Source organism: Vulpes lagopus, chromosome 13 (assembly GCF_018345385.1).
Source record: "Vulpes lagopus strain Blue_001 chromosome 13, ASM1834538v1, whole genome shotgun sequence".
NCBI lineage: Eukaryota > Metazoa > Chordata > Mammalia > Carnivora > Canidae > Vulpes > Vulpes lagopus.
Window position 1 is genome coordinate 20,206,227 of NC_054836.1, and position 24,552 is coordinate 20,230,778.

The window sequence follows — 24,552 nt, forward strand, 5'->3', positions numbered from 1 at the left end:
TCTTTCTAACCTTTTTTAAGTTAAAAAATACTTATTTCCTAGTAGTATCTTAATCTTTTCCTCCTTTCCTATTTTAGTATTGATCCGTTGCACTTAGTACATTTATTTTTGATAATTCTTACATTCTGATAAATACATTTAAGGCTATACTTTTTCTAAATATTGACTTTAGCTACATTTTACATTTTTTTTACATTTAGAATGTCATTATTTACATTTAGAATGTCCTTTAGAAATCATTTCTCTTGAGATTTCCTCTTTAATACAAGAATGACTTAATGATATATTTTAATTTCCAGACATATGTAGCTTTATGTTGTTATCATTTTGTTACAAGATTCTAATTTTATCACATTCTGGTCAGGAAACATATTCCATATGACACCTATTTAGAATTTTCAAGAATTTTTTGTAGCTTAATTCATAAATAATTTTGATTAAATAGTACTCATGCATGCAAAAAGCACACATATTTTGTGCTGGGGTATGAAATTTACATAGTTTTCATTTATGTAAATATGATTAATAATAGAAATACACATTTCTTCTCTCTAGCATTGGCTTATATTTTGTTTGATCTCCTAATTCTGAAAAGCATATGTTAAAATTACAAACTACAGTTGTTGTTTTTCCTTCCTATAATTCTGTCAGTTGTGATTTTACATATTTTAAATCTTTGATATCAGCTGCATATATGTTTGGGATTGTTACAACTTTGTGATTTATTGAAACATCTGTCTTGTCCCTTATGATGCATTTTTCCCCAAATTTTATTTTATCTGATAGTAAAACTTTGACACTGCCTTTCTCTTGCATCATGTTTGCTTCACAACATCTGTTTTTTCCCTCTTTATTTTTAGCCATTCCTATTCTTTTGTTCAAATGTGTTTCCTTTAGCAAACCTATTCTTAAATCTTACTCCTAAATACTCAGAGCTTTTGTCAGTTAATTCATGAGTTTAACCCATTTACATTTACTTTCATCACTTTATTATTAGAATTTAGAGCTGCCACCTTATTTCATATTTATAATTTTCATGCTTTCTTCTTATTTCTTTTTTATCTTTTACCTACTTGCCATTAGATACATCAGATTTGCTTTTTTTTTAATAAAGTTATTTTTTATTGGTGTTCAATTTGTCAACATACAGAATAACACACAGTGCTCATCCCATCAAGTGCCCACCCCAGTGCCCGCCACCCAGTCACCCCCACCCCCGGCCCACCTCCCCTTCCACCACCCCTAGTTCATTTCCCAGAGTTAGGAGTCTTTCATGTTCTGTCTCCCTTTCTGATATTTCCCACTTATTTTTTCTCCTTTCCCCTTTATTCCCTTTCACTATTTTTTATATTCCCCAAATGAATGCAACCATATAATTTTTGTCCTTCTCCGATTGACTTATTTCACTCAGCATAATACCCTCCAGTTCCATCCACGTCGAAGCAAATGGTGGGTATTTGTCATTTCTAATGGCTGAGTAATATTCCATTGTATACATAAACCACATCTTCTTTGGAGGTTCCTTAAAGAGTTAAAGATACATCAGATTTCCATCTGCTGCTTAAAAGTTACACATTTTCATTCTGTTCTTTTAGAGGTTACACAAGTAATTTTGACTCAGTCTTAGGTTATTTTTCCCTAGTAACATAGAATGTAGAACTCCAATAGCTATATCTACTATTTAACAAAATCATAGCCATAGCATAATTTCATTTGCCTTTCCTCCCCTCTTCCAATTTTTTATACTTTGGAGTTTTAGTTAGATATATTTATAGGTGTGCCTTTTACAAAATAATTAGTTCCAACTCACCTATACTTTTTCCTAACACTAGTGGGACTTCAGTACTATCCTGATGTTCATTCACAAACATGGCGTTACCACATGGCACCAAAGTTAGTGGCCAGGATGTCTAAAGTTCAGGAGAATGGGATACATTGTCCCTGATTTACCTCCAGATGCAGGTTTATCCAGTTATATGTGTAACATTAAAGATTGGTTAGATTGCTCTCTCCCATTCCTGTTTAGACACTTGCCTGCTTCATATACTCTTTCTTTTCAAACACATCTGGAAACACCTGTGCTGTCTCTTAAGAATTTCATACAAGTTTTTTTGTTAATTGATGAATGAGACTTTTTTTTTCCCTTTCCCCTCACCCCCATTTTTGGCATCTCCAAAGTTGCATTCAGGAAAACCAGTAAATAGATTTTGTTAGTGTATGATGTACTAAACTGGCTGTTTGCCCCTACCTTAATTCAGTCATTTTATCTTTATTTTTTTATTCATTCCATCATTATATTATCTTTGCAATGTTTGATTTCTCTTATTCTAACTTATGGCAATGCATGCTTAATTTACTGTAATACTTTATTGTTTAATCATGAAAGCACTTAAAACTATGAATCTAATCTCTCTTTGTTTAGCTAAGTCTTTGGCAACATCTTTTAGTTTCAGTGTTCATTCTTCTTGTCATTTTGCAAAAAGTCTATATTTTTCATTTTTATTGTTTTTATTTTCTCTTTGATGAGGAGACGGCTTTTAATTTGTAACTTTTTATTATTAATCTAATGTTTTGTTACATTGTGGTCAGATAATATTGTCTACAAGTTTTGATGTTCTTTTAAAGTGGTGCTTTTGTTATAGATTAATATGGGTGTTTGTGATAAAAGTGATATTATGTGTTTTCCACCTTCTGTATCTTTATCATTTTTCCTATTTAACCCAGTAAACTGAGACCCATGTAGTAAAATTATACCTCATTATATTTTGTGCCTAGTAGCTTTGATTATCTATTTTAAAGTTATGTTGAAAGCACATAAAATATGGCTTAACAGTTCTTTATCTTCAAATATTCTTTGTTTGATGGTAATAATCTGACTGTTACTTTTGTTTGTAGTTGCTGGATAAACACACTTTTGTATGCATGTGTATGTACCTACTTTTATAATGTAAATTTAATTGAAGTACTTTGTTTTATTGTACATTTTGAAAATATTATCTTGGAGTCTACTCCTTTAATATGAAATTTTAGCAACTTAAGTTATTGTTATAATTATTCATTATTTAATATATCTCATCTCATTTTATGCTTTATGTTTCCTTTATGTTTATTGAGTTTTGGTAAGGATTATCTTTAAGTTTCTAAAAAATATTCTCTATTCCTATAATTTTCAAAATTAAGAACACAATAATACCATTTGGATGTTCTAAAACAATATCATTTGAATGTTTTTGATACAACCTTAGTTTCTAAGACAAGATTGTTATTAAAATATAATTGTTACTTTTTTTTTTAAAGATTTTATTTACTCATGAGAGACACAGAAAGAGAGAGAGGCAGAGACACAGGCAGAGCTCCATGCAGGGAGCCTGATGTGGGACTCGATCCCCGGACTCGATCCTGGGACTTGATCCTAGGACCAGGATCACACCCTGGACTGAAGGCAGGCGCTAAACTGCTGAGCCACCCAGGGATCCCCAACTGTCAATTGTTTTTTTAAAAGCTTATATTTTTCAGTTAGCTTTATAATAATATGTACAATAAGTCGTTATACTCTTGGCTTACTCAGTTTCAACTATTCTCTTTACACCAGAATTTCTCATTTCTCAGAGTATATCCTTAAGTAATTTATTAAGTACTCATGGAGGTTATAGCTTTCATGGGCTTCCTTATATTGAGAATGGGAAAATTTAATTATCATGACATAGGAATGATAATTAGTTGAGTTTAATATTTTGATTCACAGCATTTTATTTTCCTGACAGTGTTGCAGTGTAGGCTTCACTATTTTGAGCTAGGTGCATATTGTAAAGAAAAAGTGTAATGCCAACCTGACATTTTGATCCTTGTCTTACTTTAGCCTTGTATTTTAAATTTTTATTACAATTTCTTCAAGTAGGCCTCCGTTCATTGAGGTTTTTTCCTTTAATTTGCTTTCCTTGTTTTATGTCTGTGTTTTGGTTTGGTTTTAGTTAATATTTTCTACAGTTTCTGTTAATTTTTCCTCTTACTGTTTATTTTCTGGAAACACTTTGTCTTCAGTATTAATTAACTTGCTCATATTTTTAAAATTTTTTTCTGTCTGAGGTTGTTGTCAACTATGTCCTATCATATCAACGATTCAGTTTTCTGTAGCATTAAATACACTTTTAACTTCAACCCATTTATGCTTCTTAGCACTTCTGACATGACTTAATTCTCTTAAAACATTTTTAGTTTCCTCACTCTCCATCCATTCTTTGTGTTCCTTCACTTTCTATGCCAGTAGGCCGGAGAGTTCCCTTAATGTATTTTTGCTTATGGGATACCCCATTTTCTCAGTTTACGTATTTGAGTTTTCAAGTTGATACTCTCTTTACCTTCACTTGTATATTTGGTAATGAGCTCAGTTTTGTCTTCCTCTCCTGGATTTATCTGGAATCGAGACAAAAACCTTTTTGTATAGTCAGCAGTCATCCATCTGTTAAATTATGCATCCCATTTCTAGACTCACATCAAGAGGACATATCTGTGTGCCTTGTTTCTGGTCTGGCTGCTGTTTTCTGGCATTCTATCACTAGTGCTGTTCTCTGTGCCTAGGTGAGATATTTCCAACTCTAGCACTCAGTTCTCTAAGCTAAAGGGAAAAAAAAGATTATTCCCTGCTCTCAAAACCCTTACTATGACCACCCCCATCTATACTCCATTTTGGGGTCTGGAGCTCAAATATGCAGGGTACCACTATTCAGCCACCTTCCTGCATTCTCTTCCTACTTTGGTGGTTGCTTTCTTTTCTTTCTTTCTGTTTTTTTTTTTAATAAAGATTTTACTTATTTATTCATAAGAAACACAGAGAGGAGAGAGAGGCAGAGAGAGACAGAGGGAGAGGGAGAAGCAGGCTCCATGCAGGGAGGCGGATGTGGGACTCGATCCCAGGTCTCCAGGATCACGCCCTGGGCCGAAGGCAGTGCTAAACCGCTGCGCCACCCCGGCTGCCCTGGTGGTTGCTTTCTGAATGAACATGGAATATTGAAAGAGTTGAAGAAGTTGGTTTAAGGACAGATCCTGGGGGATCCCTGGGTGATGCAGCGGTTTAGCGCCTGCCTTTGGCCCAGGGCGCGATCCTGGAGACCCGGGATTGAATCCCACGTCGGGCTCCTGGTGCATGGAGCCTGCTTCTCCCTCTGCCTGTGTCTCTGCCTCTCTCTCTCTTTCTCTCTCCCTCTGTGACGATCATAAATAAATAAAAAGTTGTTTTTTTTTTTTTTTTTTTTTAAAAAAAGGACAGATCCTGGGAAAGACAGTAGAAGTTGCCCAACTTCTCGCTGGATAGACTCAGGCTCTCTAGCCAGGGAGAATGGACAAACCATCTCTCTCTCTCTGGAGTGGGAAGCTTGGATGTCGGTCTTAATTCAGCTTTGTGACTCTTTCATATACTAGTAACAGATGTTTTGAGATTTAGTGTCCATTTGAAGTTGTGGGTTTTGTTTTTTTTTTTAATGTGATTTCACTGGAGATTTAGTGGGAAGAAGGAAGAGGCTGAATCAAAAACTACTGGTCAGGATACATTTAAACCAGTTGTCTACTGTTTCCCTTCACGCTCCTCCTTGGTGGTCATGGGGATCTTAAGGGAAGAAATGGAGTCTAAAAACTATTTTACTTTATTAAGTGTTAGAGAATGTATGAAAAATAATATAGAGAAAGTTGTAAATACATTAAATAATAATAAAAGTTATCTTTATGGAACTTTCCATTAACATGTAGAGAAGCTATAAAATAGTTTATCTAAAATCATTTACTTAGCAAACAGATATGTCTTTAAAAAAGAAACTATAATTACATGCTTTCATCTACATCCATTTTCATCTGCATCATTAATAACTAGTTTATGAATACCTACTTGAAGAGTGACCTTGGTAGAGTAGCTCACCCTATCCTACATGTGCTGCAATTAGTGTTACCATTCAGATTAGATTATTATACTATTCAATCACTCAACTTCAGCTAATCTTGTATAAACTATTTCCTGAGAAAAACACTTGGTAGTGTAAAGATTGGTGCCATATGTAAAGCTTTGAACATAAATGAGAAAGGAATATGGCATAACTTCATTTTAACAGCATCTGGATACAGGCAAAAACAGTTCTGATTCCTTCTTTTGTGGCACCTGTTCTGTCATAGGTAAGAGAGATTTCAGTCAAATAATCACAAAGATAATTATAAAAATGTTGACTCCTGTGCTGAAACCACTTTTTAAAGTTCTATGCAAACATCATTTATTATGTCACCATTGTAAAGTAAGAACAGAGAATGTTGCTCTTATCCAATTGTAAAATCTCTAATACTAGAGATCTCTTAAAATCTTTGCAATAAAGGTAGTATTTTGCACTTTCTAAAGAAAAATATTTTCCATTCTTGCACAGGATAGGTAGATAAATTGTAGAAGTTCAGTCTCACCATTTCTGTTTCTGCATAAGGATGTTGCTATTTCTAGTGCGGCTCTGTTTGGATTGTATTGATTCAGTGATAGGGTACATATTCTGTATTCATTTTTTGAAAGAAATAAAATATACACAGCAGGTACACCTGCAGAATGTTATATAAGAGCTGCGATTCTCTGTAGGATGCATGTGTTTATTTGTGCTGCAGTCCCAGAGTGGACATCTTTGGCATTCACGTTAAAAAATGACAGAAGAGGGGAGATTGGTCTTATAAGTTAAGACACTGACCTGTAATCCTCAATCTTTTCTTTTTATTTATATCCTCTCTTCCCAAGTAGTCTCTCCAAATCTAGATTCTCTGAAGCCCAAAATTCCAACAGGTGTTTCAGGCTCAGTTGCTATTAACCAATCCCGTTAACACCCTGCCTCTACAGTCAGCCTGACCAGCCTCAGGTGCTGATGTGCGAACTCCTGGATCTGTCCTTTGGAAAGGTTATTAAACACATGGAGAGAGAACTGCTTTAGAATAAGAAAACACAACCTTTCACCAACTGTGCTTCTGTTGTCAAGACACTTCCCCTCTCTGAAAAGCAATTTTCTCTTCCTCTCTCCATGAAACGAAGGTATCTTGGTCTCATCCTGCCCATTTGCCAAAGTGGGAGATAAGGCAAGTAGGCCAAAGCCTAAGGGTCATGTGACCTGACTATGAGAATAAAAGATAAATCAGGCCATCTAGGAGCACGTTCCCTGTGATGTTTCTCTCAGAAGGCGGTCTTTATTCCATCTCCCTACAGTAAGTGTTTTGAAGGTAGATTCTGTGTCATGTTCTTGTATCCTCGGTGACTAGCACAGCACATAGTCTCATTAAATAAATGCTAGTTGGTTAATAAGGGAGCCCTTTCACCCTAGGTTCCAGAAGTAATAACAGCAGCTGATTGAGCACCATTTCATATCTAATGTCAGGACACTTAGAGACTACCAGAAGTGATCCATGGTTTCCAGCTGGCATAATCCTTTCTCAACTAGGAGGTCACAATGATGTCATAAGGCTCAAAAGTTTTTGTGAGGATTAATTGAAAAATGTATCACAAAGTTGAAGAGGGCAAGAGAGGTAGGGAGAGTTGGACCTGAGATATCTTTCCACTCTGGGGCCTACTGCTGCTAGAATCTTGAAGGAGCCATGTAACTTGTTTGAGCCTCTGTCCCCATCTGAACAGTGAGGTGGACTGTGTCTGTCCTGCTTCCCCCACAAAGACCCATTTGCAATGATAAAGGATATGATAAAAAAGACATAGGGTCCTACAAATGTAAGGAATTTAGTGGAAAAGAATATGGACTGAAATGTACAAAACCTGGCTCTGACCCATATTAGCTCTGTAGCTGGTACTACTGAAACCGTTTCTTCCTATGTAAAATCAAAGTTCGATTGGTTTATTTCTGATGCCTTTTGTGTTAATAGAGATGAGTTTGTAGAAATTCTCCTGATGTGCATAGAGTTTTAAAATAATCCTGTGTCTATCATTTTAGGCTTTATGAATTCTAAGAAAACGTTGCACTAAAACTTTTGCCCATCTTCTGAATAATGTCTGAATTTGCAGAATTCAATGTGTTTTCCTGTATCTAAAGAATTTGGCTGTACTTAGTAACACTTTAAGCTTTTATCAGTGCCCTCACTTCACTGCTAATGAGTTCTCCTCTCTTCTGTTATCCATTTTGGTGAGATGGGAGGGTGGGATAGCTGGAGGACCAACCTGTCTGTTTCAGTTTTACCTGGGTTTGTCCCGCACATCAATGGATTAATCTAGTATAGGCATTCATAGGAATAAACATGCTCACTTGAGACAAGAATTTCTAGACTCTGCAACCATGACAACCATCCCCAGGCTCTTCATTTTGTAAATGTCACACCTGTAGTATTTGCAAGGGCCTTGGAGTTCTTCCCATCTAGCCCTCTTGTTTTTCGTATGGGAAGCCGGGGCCCAGAGAAGCAGCTTGCTGTTGGCCACAGTGACCTGAACAAAGAAAATCCGAAGTCCCAACAGGCTGCATACCATATACTTGGTAGCTCAAGGGAGTTAACCACTGAGAAATCAAATCTGGCATGTCCCCACAGTTGCAGTGTTCATCGTAAAATCTGCCCTTTTGATTTCTTGCTACTTTTCAAATAGAAGCAGAGGTGTTTATTTTATTTCAGGTGTGACATTTTGCAGTATTTAGCACTGTCGACTAAGAAGTGGAGTTGTGGTAATTATATTTGAGTTCTTCAGATCATTCTTGCTTAGTCTGGGCTAACTTTAGATGGCTTATTCTATGCTAGCCACTGTGCTAAAAGCTTTACATGGGTTATTTCATTTAATCTTTCCAATAAAGAAGGTTATGACCTGTGAGGAACTGCACTGTGCAGGTGAGCAAAATGAAGGTAATAGAGGTTCAGTGATTTTCCAACATCATGGAACTCATTCATGGGAAGCCAAAGATAAATTCAGCCTAGCTTCACACTTGGGCCATGGGAGAAAGATCAAGGAGTCCTTTGCCTTGTCAGTAACAATCACCTAGGCACATGGATTTGCTAATCTTATCCTGCCCATTTGCCAAAGTGGGAGAGAAGATCTCCTTTGGAAGATAACTCCTGATAGCCAGAGATGTGTGCATGTGTACGTGGATATATTTATATATATAATGTAGCATGTCTAAGATTCAAGTATTTTGCTATCTTTAGTTTATGAGTTTATATTGGTCGGGGGAGACTAGCACTGACACTAATTAGAAGGGGAAACAGTCCTCCTCTCTCCTCATAGCATCTTGCACCTAGCAGCTCTTCAATAAATGCCTATCGAATTAATCCTTATTCTCTATGGAAAATGGCACTGGAACAAGGACCAGAAGATGTAGGTTCTGGTCATGGTTTTTTTTTTTTTTTAATTAATTTTTATTGGTGTTCAATTTACCAACATACAGAAAAACACCCAGTGCTCATCCCGTCAAGTGTCCACCTCAGTGCCCGTCACCCATTCCCCTCCAACACCCGCCCTCCTCCCCTTCCACCACCCCTAGTTCGTTTCCCCAAGTTAGGAGTCTTTATGTTCTGTCTCTCTTCCTGATATTTCCCAACATTTCTTTTCCCTTCCTTTATATTCCCTTTCACTATTATTCATATTCCCCAAATGAATGAGAACATACACTGTTTGTCCTTCTCCGATTGACTTATTTCACTCAGCATAATACCCTCCAGTTCCATCCATGTTGAAGCAAATGGTGGGTATTTGTCGTTTCTAATTGCTGAGTAATATTCCATTGTATACATAAACCACATCTTCTTTATCCATTCATCTTTCGATGGACGTCATGGTTTTAACAGCAATTCACTGTTAACAACTAAGCCAGGTCAGTTTTCAGCTACGTGCCCTAGTTTTCCACATCTTCAAGGGAGTCCAAAAATGGAAGGATTGATGCTTCTACAGCAGTAGTGTGTTCACTCTCGGGCTCACAGCTGGAGTGTCCGTACACTTGGCCATTTTAGCATGTCAGGCTGGGTGCCTGGCATTGTCACATCCTGAGAGATTCATCCAGACTAGGGCACTGGGTAAGCTCAGACCTCATCAGCCAGGTACAAGGGAGTTGCCATGAGTTGGAGCAGTGCTTGCCGGATACACTGTTGCTCTCAGCAACTCCAAATGGTAGGTAGTTTCAGTGCTGTACCAGTAGGGCTATGGCGAGAAATGGAGAGAGCCTGGACTGCCTGTTTTGGGTCTCATAAAAGAATGACAGCTGCACAGAGAGTCTTTCCTCTGTAGAGACTGTTAGAGCCTGGGAGCATCTACGAAACAATGAGGGCACAAGGAGCAAGAGCCACATTGATGAGACTGCAGGCATGTCCAGATTGGAAGTGGCAAATTAAGAGAAATGATGTGAGTGAGGCAGAATCAAATTTAAAAACAGTTTCAAGATCACCCCTCAGAACTGAGAGCAGTAGCAGTGTAGACTAAAGGGACTTAAACATAATAGGAGGACTGAGAACATCCAGGAGGGGAGCACTCCCTCCATCCTTCCCCTGTGCCCCTACTAGCTGGCTGAAAACCAAGGAAATGCAGGTTACAAACCCAAGGGAGCTGAGCTTTGTGAGGGGTCATGACCTCCAAGGTGCATGTTTCTATCCTTCCACCCACTGACTCACTTTTTCTGGGAAGAAAACCTTAGACATTTATTAGATCATAATAATAGTAGACATTTGCCATCTTCCTTGCACAATTCTGAATCCAAAATGCTCTGAAAACAGCTTGTTGAAAATAATTTTGTGGCAAACTAATTTGGTGGTAAACCTGACCAAAACAGACAGGGTGCTACTTAGAGTCTCTATTCTGTACCACACTTAGTGGGAAATACGTATGTTTGATGGCAAAAATATTCCTGTATTTGATCACGGAGCGCCTCCACGGACCAAGGTGTGGGTAATAGGCAATTTATGGAAAACGCATCTTGCTGCCTTTCTGAAATTGGAAGAATTCTGAATTCCAAAAACATCTGACCCCGGAGGAGAGACTTGGAACCCGTAAATTGTTTTCTGAAAATCTTGGTGCATTCCTTTATCCCTTAAGGAAATGAATGTTTCCTTTGCTCCTCTCACCCTCACGGAGAAAACGAAGTGGGGGGAGGGGAGAAGCAAAACAAATGTAATTGGTGGCTCTCGGGCTGCAGTTAAGGCTTTCGGGGGGGTCAGGGTCCTCAGTAGGAGTCGATTTTTGGAGGACAGAAATCTGGATCTGTACCTTGCCTGAAATTAAAAAAAAAAAAAAAAATCACCGATGTCGCTGCGGCGCTGCAGCATCCAGGTCCTCCGTCCGGCAGCTGCGGGAGCTGTGCGGGAGCTGCTCGGCCTCCGGAGCGTGCGACTCGCGGGCCCGTAGCGCCCTCTACCCTCCAGATCCGGGACCGGACCCTCGCACGGCCGCGGGCCCGCTTGCCTGCGCAACCCTGCGGCCCCGCGAGGCTCTCTGCTCAGAAAACAGTCCCTCGCCACCCGAATCCTAAAGGAAGAGCTGCAGAGAGGGCTAGGAAAATGTGTCTTCTTTTCGTTAGTCCCCGAACAATTCAGTTCGTAACCTAATCCATTAGGGAGCGTGGGCCAGAGACCCGTGTTTCATTAGTGTGCACCTAGTGAGTCATTTTACACACTAGACATTTTAATTTACAACCTGCTGCATTGCAGCACTTTTCTGGGCCTTCTGCTATGTGATAAGGTATTCTTCTAGCCGCCATGGCTTCAAAAATAGAGATACCCTTTCTTAGTTCAGATTGTTTTCTTTCTTTTCAATTTTCAGTTGCAAATCAAACATGCAGTTACAGAAGCAGAGATTCAAAAATTGAAGACCAAGGTAAGCACCATTAAATGGTGTTCGAATTGTACTTTTTAAACTTTGGGTACGATGAATAAACTCAACCCGAGGACTAAAGGATTTGCTCCTGCGCATTTGAAAGAGTACAAATGTGAGACGTTCATTTCCACCGTTAGATATGTAGACAGACCTGCCAGGGAGAGCATTTACCCCTGGGGGGTAAGCACCACCATATTCCTTCAGTGAAATAGCACAGTGTTTTAAAAATACATATTTACATATCTGCACATATGTGGCCAGTTCCCTCTGAGATTTCCTCAAAAATTAATTATTGTTAATGGTTCTAGCATCCAAATTATGTTTCAACCACTAATTACGCTGTTCTTATTATACAAGCTATTATGCTGCATCTCTTTCTATTTATCTTATTTTAAGTAGGTTTAATCATTTATTTATTTTTAACATATTCATCAGAAACAATGTAAAAAAAAGAAACAATGTATTTTAATGTAGCACATGAATACTTTTTCATAGAAAAAATTCCAATTTCTAATAATTAAATATTATGAAATTTACTATAATATGTGAATAATTGATTTTAGGTGTCAGAATGCTACTGGAAATTTTTAGACAAGTTTAGTATGCATTATTTAAATTTGTGGAAAAAAACAGGTCTTGATAAATCAAGGGAGTATGTATTTTTAGGTTATATATGAAATAATACAATATTCAAAAGGGCATGTTTAGTTGGTAAATTATAAGGTACTTGTATAAATTCCTACAGTTGTATCTAGTTTTATCAAATATGTAATTTCAAGGATTTAAAAATATTTTCTGAATTATTTTAAAATAATATTCTTTATTGTTTTTGTGGTCTTTAAAAACTGAGACATAATTTCTCTCCCATCATTAATGATCTGTTTTCCTGTTCCCATTGAACACTTATTTTGGGTTTTCCATGTGTTTTAAATGGAGATAAATTAACAGGGCTATTTTGGTTAAATGGTATTCTCAGCTAATAACTCTGTAGCTCTTTAGTCAAAACATGTCTATACATCATTCATGGTGTCAGCCAAGCTCTGTGAATAATCATTTTTAAATTAGTAGTGGTTGGTAAATAAACAACTTGAATACAAAACATTGCTTAATAAAAGATGCAGTAAAAACCTAGTCCTGTTTTAAATTGCTTTTGTTTCTTAGCACAGAATGGAAGAATAGATTTTTTTTAATTGTTCATTATAACCAGGGAGAAAGATTCCCCTGTTGATTGCAAGTGCTTTAACAAAGCTAATGTGTTAGACCAAAAGCATTTAATGTAGAAAATCCTATAAATTAGTATTTTGTATTTTTCTCTTTATTATATTGGCGTGTAGTATCTATAGTAGCTTACTTTACTGTGACTCTTTATATCCGTGTTTATAATAGAATTCCTAACTTTGGAATGTTTTTGATTTTTTTTACTTTGTAATCTGTTTTGTCAATGTATTTAGTTTAAAATATACATTAAAAGATTATATATTTATTTGCTGAATGTGGTATGGTTTTGGGATGTCTTCGATTTTGAAAATTGTTAGTTTATAATAACTCTCCATCCTTTTGAACTTGAAAGGAAACATGTGAATTAGATGAAGCCCTAGTTTAAAGGTCTCATTGTGAATAGATGACCTTTGACTCTTCACCTAAAGGATCAGCCTTGAATTTCTGTAGAAATAAGGGGGTTGGACTAGTTTACCATCTTTTCCTAAGAGTCCCTGGAAGCAGAAACACAGGTAACTGCCTTTCTGTTTCATTGGAGGGATTTACTATAAGTCAGCAGTAATTTATATTTTTACTTACACTGTCTTTTATACTTTTATGCAAATTGAAGTTTATGAGGCTCTGGAAATTCAGAACACTGCCAGCAAAATAATGAACTACAGACTATGTTCGTGTCAATTGAAATAAAGAATGTAATCATATTATTAAAAGGGATAAAAAAACAAAGTAAAAATAACCAGCATTTATCAGAGGATGCTCAAGGAGCTGTTCCAAGCATGCTGTTGTGTTATATCACAAATCTGTCTTATTGATAATATACTTGAGTCTTAGAGAGCTCCAGTTATTTGCCCACATTTTAAAGGCCAGTGATGGCAGAGCTAGGATTCAACTCTAAACTGAGTGACTCCAGACGCCCTCTGAACTATTAAGCCAAACTGTTTCTGCCCCTCTCTTCTTTCCAGTGTATCTCTCCCCCGTCACTTTTCAGTTACATCTACATCTAAGTATATGTAGGATAAAAGTCTAAAAGAAGGTACATTGAAGTTCATTGGGTATAATCCAGTCAAACTCTAAAACAGTATGTCCTGCTCACAGAATTTCAAACAACATGGTGTGATAGGAAGATCATGGGAGTTGAAATCAGATCCAGGTTTTATTATTTATCAGATGTGTGACCTTGGTTGGACAAAGCATTTCATTTTTCAAGGCTTCCATTTTGTAATCTCTGAAATGCTGAAAATAAGACTTGCTCTTCTCATCTCAAGGTTCTAGATGATTAAGTATATGTGACAGTGAAACTTAATTTAAAACATGCTTTTCAAAACATAGTGGATTTTTGCTGCAGAATACCCAGATTATCCTTGCCTTGACATTTGCTTTATCCAGCTGCAAGCAGCAGAAAATGAGAAAGTGAGGTGGGAACTAGAAAAAACCCAACTCCAACAGAATATAGAAGAGAATAAAGAGAGAATGCTGAAGTTGGAGAGCTACTGGATTGAGGCTCAGACCTTATGCCACACAGTGAATGAGCATCTCAAGGAGACTCAAAGCCAGTATCAGGCCTTGGAGAAGAAATATAACAAGGCAAAGAAATTGATCAAGGATTTTCAACAAAAGTAAGCAGCTCCTAATGACTAAAGAATCGTTATGTGCGTCTAAAGAAGGCTTCTATCCAGTGATTTTGTAACAATGAACAGAATAGAAAAGATAATCTTGGTTATCCCTTTTTAGCAGAGTTATAAGGCACAGACATTAAGTTTTGGAGATCCCTTCTGTTATTTTTTCATGTGAGATTATATTCTGTTTATTTTATGATTTTTTTTTTTTTGGCTGTCAGTGACCCCCTGATTTCTTTTTGATAGTTAGCAAGTCCTGGTAACTATGAAAAAACTTGAATCTCTGTCCTTTTGGAAACAACTCTGTGACTAGGAAGCATGAAGCCCAGTTGAAGTCACGCAGAATGACTGAACATACAAAGTAACAACTGGGCCCTTGATTAGACTGCTTCTGTCTCTGTACTTAGTATCAAGAACTGCAAAATTTTCCCACTTCAGATAGTGTAAATATTGATTAGCAAGACCTCCTGCCCTGCCATTTTCCTTGCTCAGCTGTTGAGAGAATCACAAGAGCCTCAGTTGCCTGCAGTGAGAGTCCAGTGCCACACTCTGCTTTTGAATCTCATCAGCTCTTTCCAAACGAATGCTGCTTTGCTTCCCTCTGTTGGATTTTAGTGTAATTTCAGGGAGATAGTTACTGGATTTTTTCATCAGTTAGTTCTGACCAGCCAGAACAATAAAAAGTCATGCCAGGACCTCTTCTGGTCTTCCATGCCAAGCTGTAGAGACTAAGCATATGTGTAAGAGTCACATTATCTCTGTTATTTCCTATCACAGAAAGAATGTTTAATATTTAAAGAAGACTGCTTTAAATTATTTATTGTAAAAAAAAAAAGGGGGAAATAACTCTTTGTGGTCATGGATTCAATACATCACTGTTTTAACTCTTCCTGCCAAAAATGTCATACCTCATTGTATTTCATGTGATAACTTTATAGTAAATGTTGCCAAATTTGCAGGTTGTATTCCAGGCTCTCAAAATGGAGATATTTTCTCCTTCTCCCCATATTATCCTCAGGTGTGTAAGTGAAGGCCCCCTCTCAGTGTTTCTTACCCGCCAGCCCTTTGCCACATCATTCGTAGAAAGCAAGTCATAATTATCTTCTGTAAACTCTTACCATCCAGTCCCAGCAGTTTATGAAGTATATGACTTTGTAAATGTGGAATTATAACTACCTGACATGTAATCATCTCCACCAGATTACCCAAGTGAGCCATTAGTTCAGTAGCTTCTCTCTAAATCTGTATGGGTACCCTAGAATCAGGAGTTACAAATGACAATCACAGTAAGCAGAGTCAAAGCATTTTTCTTTATGATCCGTTTCAATGTTTTATTTGCTTTCATTGCTGGATCCCTTTTTTTCTAACCATGATTGAGTCTCGTTTATTTAAATAGCTGCCCAGTTATTTGTCCCACTGTGCAGTTTATTGTTCAGTTAAGAACTTTCACATATTTCCTCATTTATGGAGTCTTTGATGCCATCAGATCTTTTATTTTCTTCTTAAGAGAACTTGATTTCATCAAAAGACAGGAAGCAGAAAGAAAGAAAATAGAAGATTTGGAAAAAGCTCATCTTGTGGAAGTCCAGGGTCTGCAAGTACGGGTGAGTTACGTGCTCAAAACCACTAAGTAATAGGATGGTTTTGCTGAGTACTGAGTACTAAGACCAGTGCTGCCTTAGAGTTTTATGGATGGATTTTTTTTCCTCCTTAGATTAGAGATTTGGAAGCTGAAGTATTCAGACTATTGAAGCAAAATGGGACTCAAGTTAACAATAACAACAACATCTTTGAGAGAAGAACGTCCCTTGGTGAAGTCTCTAAAGGAGATACCATGGAGAACTTGGATGTCAAGCAGACATCTTGTCAAGATGGCCTTAGTCAAGGTTTGTTTAAGCTAACCGCAAAAATGGTTTTTAATGACTATAAAACTCAGCCTTAAAATTTTCTTTTTCTTTCCCAAAGAGTTGAAAAAAACCTTCCTGCCATGAGAAAGACAAAAAGGCTTATCAAAATAAGAACCTGTCATTTGGTTCTTTTTTTTTTATTATCAAAAAATCAATGCTTTGATGTATGGAAATAACAGAATTGCAACTTAAACTACTTAATTTTAAGCCACCATAAAATTGATAGACTTAATAAACTACCTTTAAAAAATTTAAAAAAAAATAAACTACCTTAAAAAAACTACCTTAAAATGATAATTCATCCCATGTAGGGTGAGCCAGTGTTTATGTATTAAAAAGTAAGACTTAGAATTTTTAAGTCATTAGAATGAAGATCTTTTTCTTAACATTAGAAGCTAACTGCCTACTTCTAGCACTTGGAATTCATTAAGAAGTTCTGTTAGTTTTATGCTTTTATCTTAGTGTCCTCTGTATACTTCTCATTCTTTCCTGTCAAAGAGCAAATAAAATCAAGACACCTGGGTGGCTCAGATGGTTAAGTGTCTGCCTTTGGCTCAGGTCATGATCCGGACTTCTGGGATCAAGCCCCACATCGGGCTCCTTGCTCTGCTTCTCACTCACCCTCTGCCTGTCGCTCCCTCTGCCTGTGCTCTCTCTCTCTCTCTCAAATAAGTAAATAAAATCTTTTAAAAAAAAAAGAAAAAGCAAGTAAAATCAAAACACTGGAAACATTTGCTATTATAAATGTTTGTCTTATTTATGCACCAACCATAAAATGGTCATTTATTTTCTTGCACAGACATCCATAAATAGGTTGTGTGTATGTGAATGTGAATGAATGTTTTCATATCTATAATATATTATTAAATTAGAAAATGTATAATAATTTATAAAAATAAGTATACAGGGAGATATAAAACCTTTGGTTTCATCTTTTAAAGTTTTTACCTAATAATCCTTGGAAAAAGCGAAAGTAAAAGAATGTTGTGAATCAGCACTGTCATGATAGGACAGACAGCTCACAGGCAGAGCGATTTGACATGCAGTAAAACTGTTCACTAATGAGCTATTTAATTCTTTGATGATCTTTCTCACATACTAAAATGTCTCCAACGAGACTTTTCTGATACACAAGTGTTTATATCATATCATTAACTTTTAGAACTACACTCTTAGCTATTAAAAATGAAAAGTATTGGAAATCTTCATTTAAAATTAAAGTGAGATCTAGAGATTTGAGACCATTTACTACATTTTTATTTTACATTATTACGGGCTTTCCCGTAATAAAATATAATGTGTAAATAATGCCTCTTGGGCATCTTAAAGAGGAATATTTAGCACCAGCATTACCACTAACTGAAGAGCTGTGTGTCTTCAGGAAGGTCATTCGGCATCTCTGGATTGGCTTTACTATGTATAATATAAAAATAGTAACACTTCAGTTTTCTCCATACTAACAGGTATTTTGAGGTTATATGCATTTGTCTCTGAGGTGAATAAAAGCTTTTATAAGATTATAATTTTTATATCTGGAACTCTGTAACATTGATTTCTAAAGAAAAATGTCAGAAAAAAACAATGGTTTTGTTTTCACCTTTTTGAATATTTTAATTCCATTAAATTAATTGTAGTTTATAATAAATATGTGTTTCTGCCATGATAGGCACAAAGTATGATCAGTAACCAATAGCTTTCCAATGTTCATTTCATTTCTGTTCATTTATTTCAATTTAGAAATCAGTATCTTGTCAAACATCTAATTAATGGTATTTATTAAATTATGTGAGTACAGAAGATCAACAGACTCTACTATTAACATGCTGATTTGGATCAAAACCTTATATTTCTTCTGAACCCTTTTCCTATTCTACACCCTCCATTTTGCCACATAATTATCAGTTTCCCTAGCAACACTGTGGGTTCACAGTGAGATGCAGAGACTACTAATTCTTACTGAAACCAATCCATGCTTGTGCAGTAGAGGTGGAATCCGTCATCTTAGACATTAGTAGCATACATATCAAGCGGTGCTCTTCCAGTTTTGCTGCCGAGGACAGTCAGTGATAAATCTCCTTGAATTTCAATTGCTTGATCACATAAACTAAAATGGCTTGGTCAGTAGCTAGATAGGAATGCTCTGGAAAGCACTTTTCTAAATTGATCCTTTGCTTCCGTTGCTAGGGAACGCTGAAGTCCTAGAGGTTTAGAAAAGGAAGTAAAACTGCGGACCAGACACAGGCCAGTCAGCACTTAAAGATTCCCCCCCGCCCCCCCACACACACACCTTTTTTGCAACAGGATGGGTAAGGCAACTACCCGTCAGTTTTGCTAGTTTCTGCCCCCTAGATGCAGTGCTCTTTCTCCCCACTTCCTGGGGACTGTCCAATTCTGACTTGCTTTCTGAGCACTGGAGTGTTTTATTGATAGGATGAGGGCTTTAGCATAACTTTAGGCCTTGAGGCAGCTCAGTGAAGCAAAAGGATGATCAATTAAAGTCCGTGAAAAACTATGTTAGAGTGAAATAGTGAAAGAAAGACAATGGAAGGAGACAAAATGAAGGAGGCAGAAAGGGAGGAGGAGGAAAGGAAGAGCACACAAGAGGTTGTTTCTTTGCAGGGAGTCATGCTCTTCTAAGAATGAGCTTCCCAACTGAGGAGGGATTAATTACGTGACTCTCAGTATTGAATTATTGTAAGTTTTCAGAGTGATAAAATCATTTTTCAAACTAAGCAGAAATTTCCTACCACAACAATTCTATTTGAACACTATTTGTGTGGTTTTCTCTATAAACCAAGCCTACTCAACTATCTCATTAAAATGTTGATATATTATACAAATCCATTACTTAATATGCTCTAATACATTTTCTTACCATAATACATAAAGCAAATATAACAATTTTTTTTCACCAGGAGCCATGACAAACCCTTTTTAGGGATTATTACTTAATTATTAAGAGTTATTAATTAGCACTTACTTGTTAAATAAAACACATTGTTTTGCCTGTGTTCTAGAATGTGAAAAGTAATTATTTTGCCCTCCTGCCATGTTTTGTGTTTGTCATTTCTTAGTGCCTGAGGTCCATGAGCCCTACATGACTAGAAATGTCTGCTACTGTCCTGGTAGTTAAGTCATGATTAGAATAAGAGCAGAGAACAGGTATGTTGGAGAGATCTTGAAAGAAAAGTATTGTAGTCTTAGTTTGATAGATTCCCTGGAAAACTCACTTTAACAACATGAGCTTCCTGCACTTCAAATATTCTGGGATCCTTAAGATGATACTGTTTTTGGCTTCAGATAGTTTAAAGTCTCTTGTGAAAGGTTCTGCATGTTCCATAGAGATAATGAAAGAAAAACTAGGACTAATTGGTAGAAGTTACATATGAAAGCAGATTATCATTATCCTGCCTTGAGAGGTTAGAAGTATGTATGATACCTTTAGAAAAGTATTTTGAATACTGAAAGCCTGGTGGCACACTGACTTGTAAGAGGAAGGATGGCTCCTAGGTAGGAAGAACAGTGTTTGTCCCTGCCATCTATATAAGAAGGCATGCAATTTGTAGGATAAAAGGGGAGGAAGATGAACAGTTTAGTATAAGGCAAATACATAGATGATATAAACATTTTAAGAGATGAGAGAGAGTTTGAAGAAGAGGAAAAAATGAATAAAATTAGAATTATTTTTTTTTCTGATTCATAGACCTTATGTTAAAGAATAAGACCTTATGTTAAAGGTATGCTACAGGGTATTCTTGGAGTAAAAGTAGGCTTTGAATGTCTGAGAAGAATTCATAACTATTTCTGTAAGCACTATGACCTATTAATAGTTTTGAGGCATAACAGGAGCTGGGTCACTTGTAGGTTTGTAAAGTAGTTCAAGTATCCCCATGAAGTTTGAGTATTACTACTAAATGCTTATTTCTCCTACCCATCAGCTAGTAGGCCACTAGTTAGAAAACACTGAATGTTATCTTCCCTAAAGTGTGAACATGAAGGATTATATAAAGCCTTTTTTATTCTTAATTCCTTTAGTTACTTACTACTCCTTAGCTCTAATGAGAACTGAGCCAGAAGAAAAAGAGTGAAGGTGCAAGATGGCAGATTGTAGGAAAGTCTAGATTTTCAGAATAGATTGTATCTGGAATTAATTACTCGAACCTGGGTGTCTTTAAAAAAAAAGAGAGAGAATATTTCTAAGCTACTTTCCAGGTAATTTAAGGCTATCTTAGAGAAAGGAGCATAAGGATATGAAAATCATACCTTCTTATTTCCTCTCTTTTCCCTTACACTTTTTCCACAAAATGGTTTGGCTGCTGCAATAAAGCTCTAGATTTCCTGAAAGTAGATCCCTAAGATGGCAGTCTGCTCCTGCATCTTGAACCCAGGATGCTTAGTCTGGAAACCTAAGATTTGTGGGCATATCAGCAGAACTCTGAGCCTGTTTAGATATTCACACCAGCCAATTCTCTGATCAGGTGCTATCCACATGTATTTGCTTGTGACCTTGTTGTTAGCTTATTGGTTTGCATGGAATATGATTTCTCTGAATTAAATCACTGCTTTGAAATTCACTCTGATTTCAATAAAGTTTTTATCATGAAGACCAAAGGTAAATAACCAACTGCCATTAAGGGTATATACGTTTTTCACCTATATGTTTTTATCCTTATATTTTATTCACTCATATATTGTCTAGAAGCAACTTGGAGAGATGCCTTTATATGACAGGATTGGACAAACTGATAGCAACAAGATAAGAAAGATCAATGAAGATGAGGACAGAGTGGAACCAAAAATAATGCTGCAAGTATATATATTATGATTATGGTATTTCTGAGGCAAGGCCTTTATTTTGGCTCTAAGCTTCCTAGTTGCTGAAGGAAAGGGAAACCTTTGTTCATTACATTCTTCACAGTATTCATAAGGAAAAAACAAACCATCTGCTTAAGAGAAGTAGGCTATTGGCACAATTAATGTATGATTTAGAGAAAACAGTGATATTAATATTGATAACATCCTTCCAGTAAATCCGCTGATGTTTTTGTTATTAGGACATTTTCACACAATGGCCCTCAGTGTAGACTAATGGCATCACACAAATATATAATGTAGTATTCAATAAAACCAATTTAAATTATTGGGGAGAGGATGGATGAGACATGATGTACTCAGCTATCTGGTGATCTTACTTGGTGCTCATGTGCTCCTTCATGTATATCAGGTTAAATTTGTTAACCATGTTTGCTCAAAACTTCTAGAATGTGTTAGTGAAAGAGATGTGTTTAAAAAAAAAAGTCTCTATAATTAAGGAGTTATCTCTATCTTCTTTTAATTTTGTCAGTTTTTGCTTTATGTGTTTGAGGTGATGTTAATAGGTACATATAGTTCAGGATTGTCCTATCTTCTTGGTAAATTAACCTTTGAATCATCAGAGAATGCTTCTATTGTCAATAATTCACTTTAATATCTACTTTGATATTTGAAGAGCTATATCAGCTTTCTTTTGGTTAGTGTTCATATGGTATATCATTTTGTTTTGCTATGAATTTTCTCTTTTGTAACCAGCATAACCAGGTGTTTATTTTATATTACAATATCTCAGTCTTTTTAGTTTTTTTGCAATTCTTCATTTTTTTTAAATTTTATTTTATTTATTTATTCATGAGAGACACAGAGAGAGGCAGAGATGCAGGCAGAGGGAGAAGCAGACCCCATGCAGGGAGCCTGACGCGGGACTCAATCCTGGGTCTCCAGGATCACACCCTGGGCTGAAGGCGGCGCTAAACCGCTAGCCACCCGGGCTGCCCTCAATTCTTCATTTTTAAGATGCATTTAGAAAGTTGTTATTTATTTACTGATATGTTGAGTTTAAATCTAAGCTCTATTTGTTTCTAATCTAACAAAAAAAATCTTTCTTCTTTTTATCTACTTTCTTGCTTTCTTATAGATTAATCAAGTGGGGATTTTCTTTCTAATCTACTTTTCCCTGTATTAACTTTTATTCTTTTTTTTTGGATACCTACAGATATAATTTAGAATATTTGCAGAAAATAATGGACTGAATATTAATATTAGTATTCATTAATATACTTCCCATTTAGCTGCTCCTACCTATCCACAGCTTCATTGGCATGATTAAAAACATTTTCACAGATGATAACAGAATATATAAATATGAAAAAATATTGGTGGCTATACCTTATAACCAATATTTTAAATTTGAATATTTGATATTTGCCAGCTATATTGCCAGTCCTTCCTTATTTTATTAAAAACAATCCATTTATTGGTTCCATGTGAAATCATAACAATTATTTTTGGGGATAAATGAATCCCTACTGCAAGTGGATATAAAAAGAATATCTCAGGACACCTGGGTGGCTCGGTGGTTGAGCATCTGCCTTCGGCTAGGGCATGATTCCCCAGTCCTAGGATTGAGTCCCGAATCAGACTCTGAATGTGGAATCTGCTTCTCCCTCTGCCTATGTCTCTGCCTCTCTCTCTGTCTCTTGTGAATAATTAAAATCTTTAAAAAAAAAAAAAAGAATATCTTTTTAAAAACATTTATTTATTTGAGAGAGGGTGCACACATGCACATGAGCAGGGGGAGGGCAGAGGGAGAGAGAGAATACCAAGCAGACTCCATGCTGAGTGTGGAGCCTGATGTGAGGCTCAATCTCATGACCTTCAGATGATAGCCTGAGACAAAATCAAGAATTGGATGCTTAACCAACTAAGCCATGCTGGTGACCCCCCAAAAATATCTTTCATAGCACCTGGAACTAATATAACACTGTACATTAATTTTACTAGAATTTTTTAAAGTTATTCTGTAATTGGAGTATGACCTGTGTCACTGAATAGAGTTAATAAAAATCCTCAAAAAGCTAGGGTTTGGGGTTTTTTTTTTTAAATTCTTTTTATATGGGGTGTTGTAGTTCTTAATTTGAGCTTTTAATAAATATTGAGTGGTAATATGTTAGAGGTTATACACCTTGGCAAATGCCTAGAGTATGGTTTTCTGTGTAACTAATGAAGTATAGGTGGAGTTAACACATTTTTATGAGATTTAAGCTGTCTAATGCAGTTGTGTTCTGGAATAGCATTCCTCTTCTACTCTAAGGTGAGCAGAGTGAACATCCATTAACTGTACAGGATTCTCTTCATTAAATAAATAAATAAAACAAAACAAAAAACCTGCTTATTCACAGAGATAAAGACTGAATCCAGAAATGCATTTTATATACATTTATGTATATAATGTATGTATCATAACCAACTTGTGTTTATGCAGGGAACACAAAGTTGGTTTAGCATTCAAAAACTCATATAGTTCATACATGAACTAGAGGAGAAATCTATATAATCATCTCATTAGATGAAGACAAACATTTAATGAAGTTGAACACTTATTCATGATAAAAAGTTATTAAACTAGAAATACAAAAGTTTATTAAACTAGAACTTTCTGTTTTCTTTTAAATTAGAACATTCTTAACTTGATATGTGAAGCTAACAGAAGTCTATCAAACATTATGTTAAGTGGTGGAATGTTAAAATCAAGAATTTCCTTTAAAATAAGAATTGTTAACATTTCACTATTTAATGTGCTATAACCACTCTATTCAACGTTTTCCTAGAGGTCCTAGCAAGTACCAGACAAGCAAAACAATAAAATAAAAATAAAAAAATAAAGAGAAAAGCAAAATTGTTATTATTCACTGATAATAAAATTGAATATATTAAAAACTCCTCAAGAATACAGATTATTAGAATTAATAAGTTTAGCAGGATGGATGTCTCCAAGAATCACTACACATCAGTTAATTCTAACAAACAGAAAATATAATTTTTGTACAAGTGATTTATAGTGATTTATAAAGCAACAGAAAATATAAATAGCCAGTATGAATTTAGCAGAAGCAGCTCAAACACCACAGTAAGACATTCAAGAAGACCTATATAAATTGCCAGACTGAGGAAGCCTCAATATTATAAAAATGCCATAATGCCAAAC

General features: G+C 36.0%; 1 protein-coding gene across 14 annotated transcripts in view; it reads left to right on the top strand.

Moving 5' to 3' along the window:
* PPP1R9A (protein phosphatase 1 regulatory subunit 9A) overlaps nucleotides 1-24,552 on the top strand; it is a 315,876-nt gene that overhangs the window by 243,931 nt on the left and 47,393 nt on the right. For all 14 annotated transcript variants that reach the window (XM_041728258.1, XM_041728260.1, XM_041728266.1 and 11 more), the window contains 4 exons: nucleotides 11,738-11,791; nucleotides 14,396-14,625; nucleotides 16,133-16,229; nucleotides 16,340-16,511. In XM_041728258.1, the coding sequence (XP_041584192.1) occupies nucleotides 11,738-11,791; nucleotides 14,396-14,625; nucleotides 16,133-16,229; nucleotides 16,340-16,511 (553 nt within the window). The remainder of the gene's footprint in view (nucleotides 1-11,737; nucleotides 11,792-14,395; nucleotides 14,626-16,132; nucleotides 16,230-16,339; nucleotides 16,512-24,552) is intronic.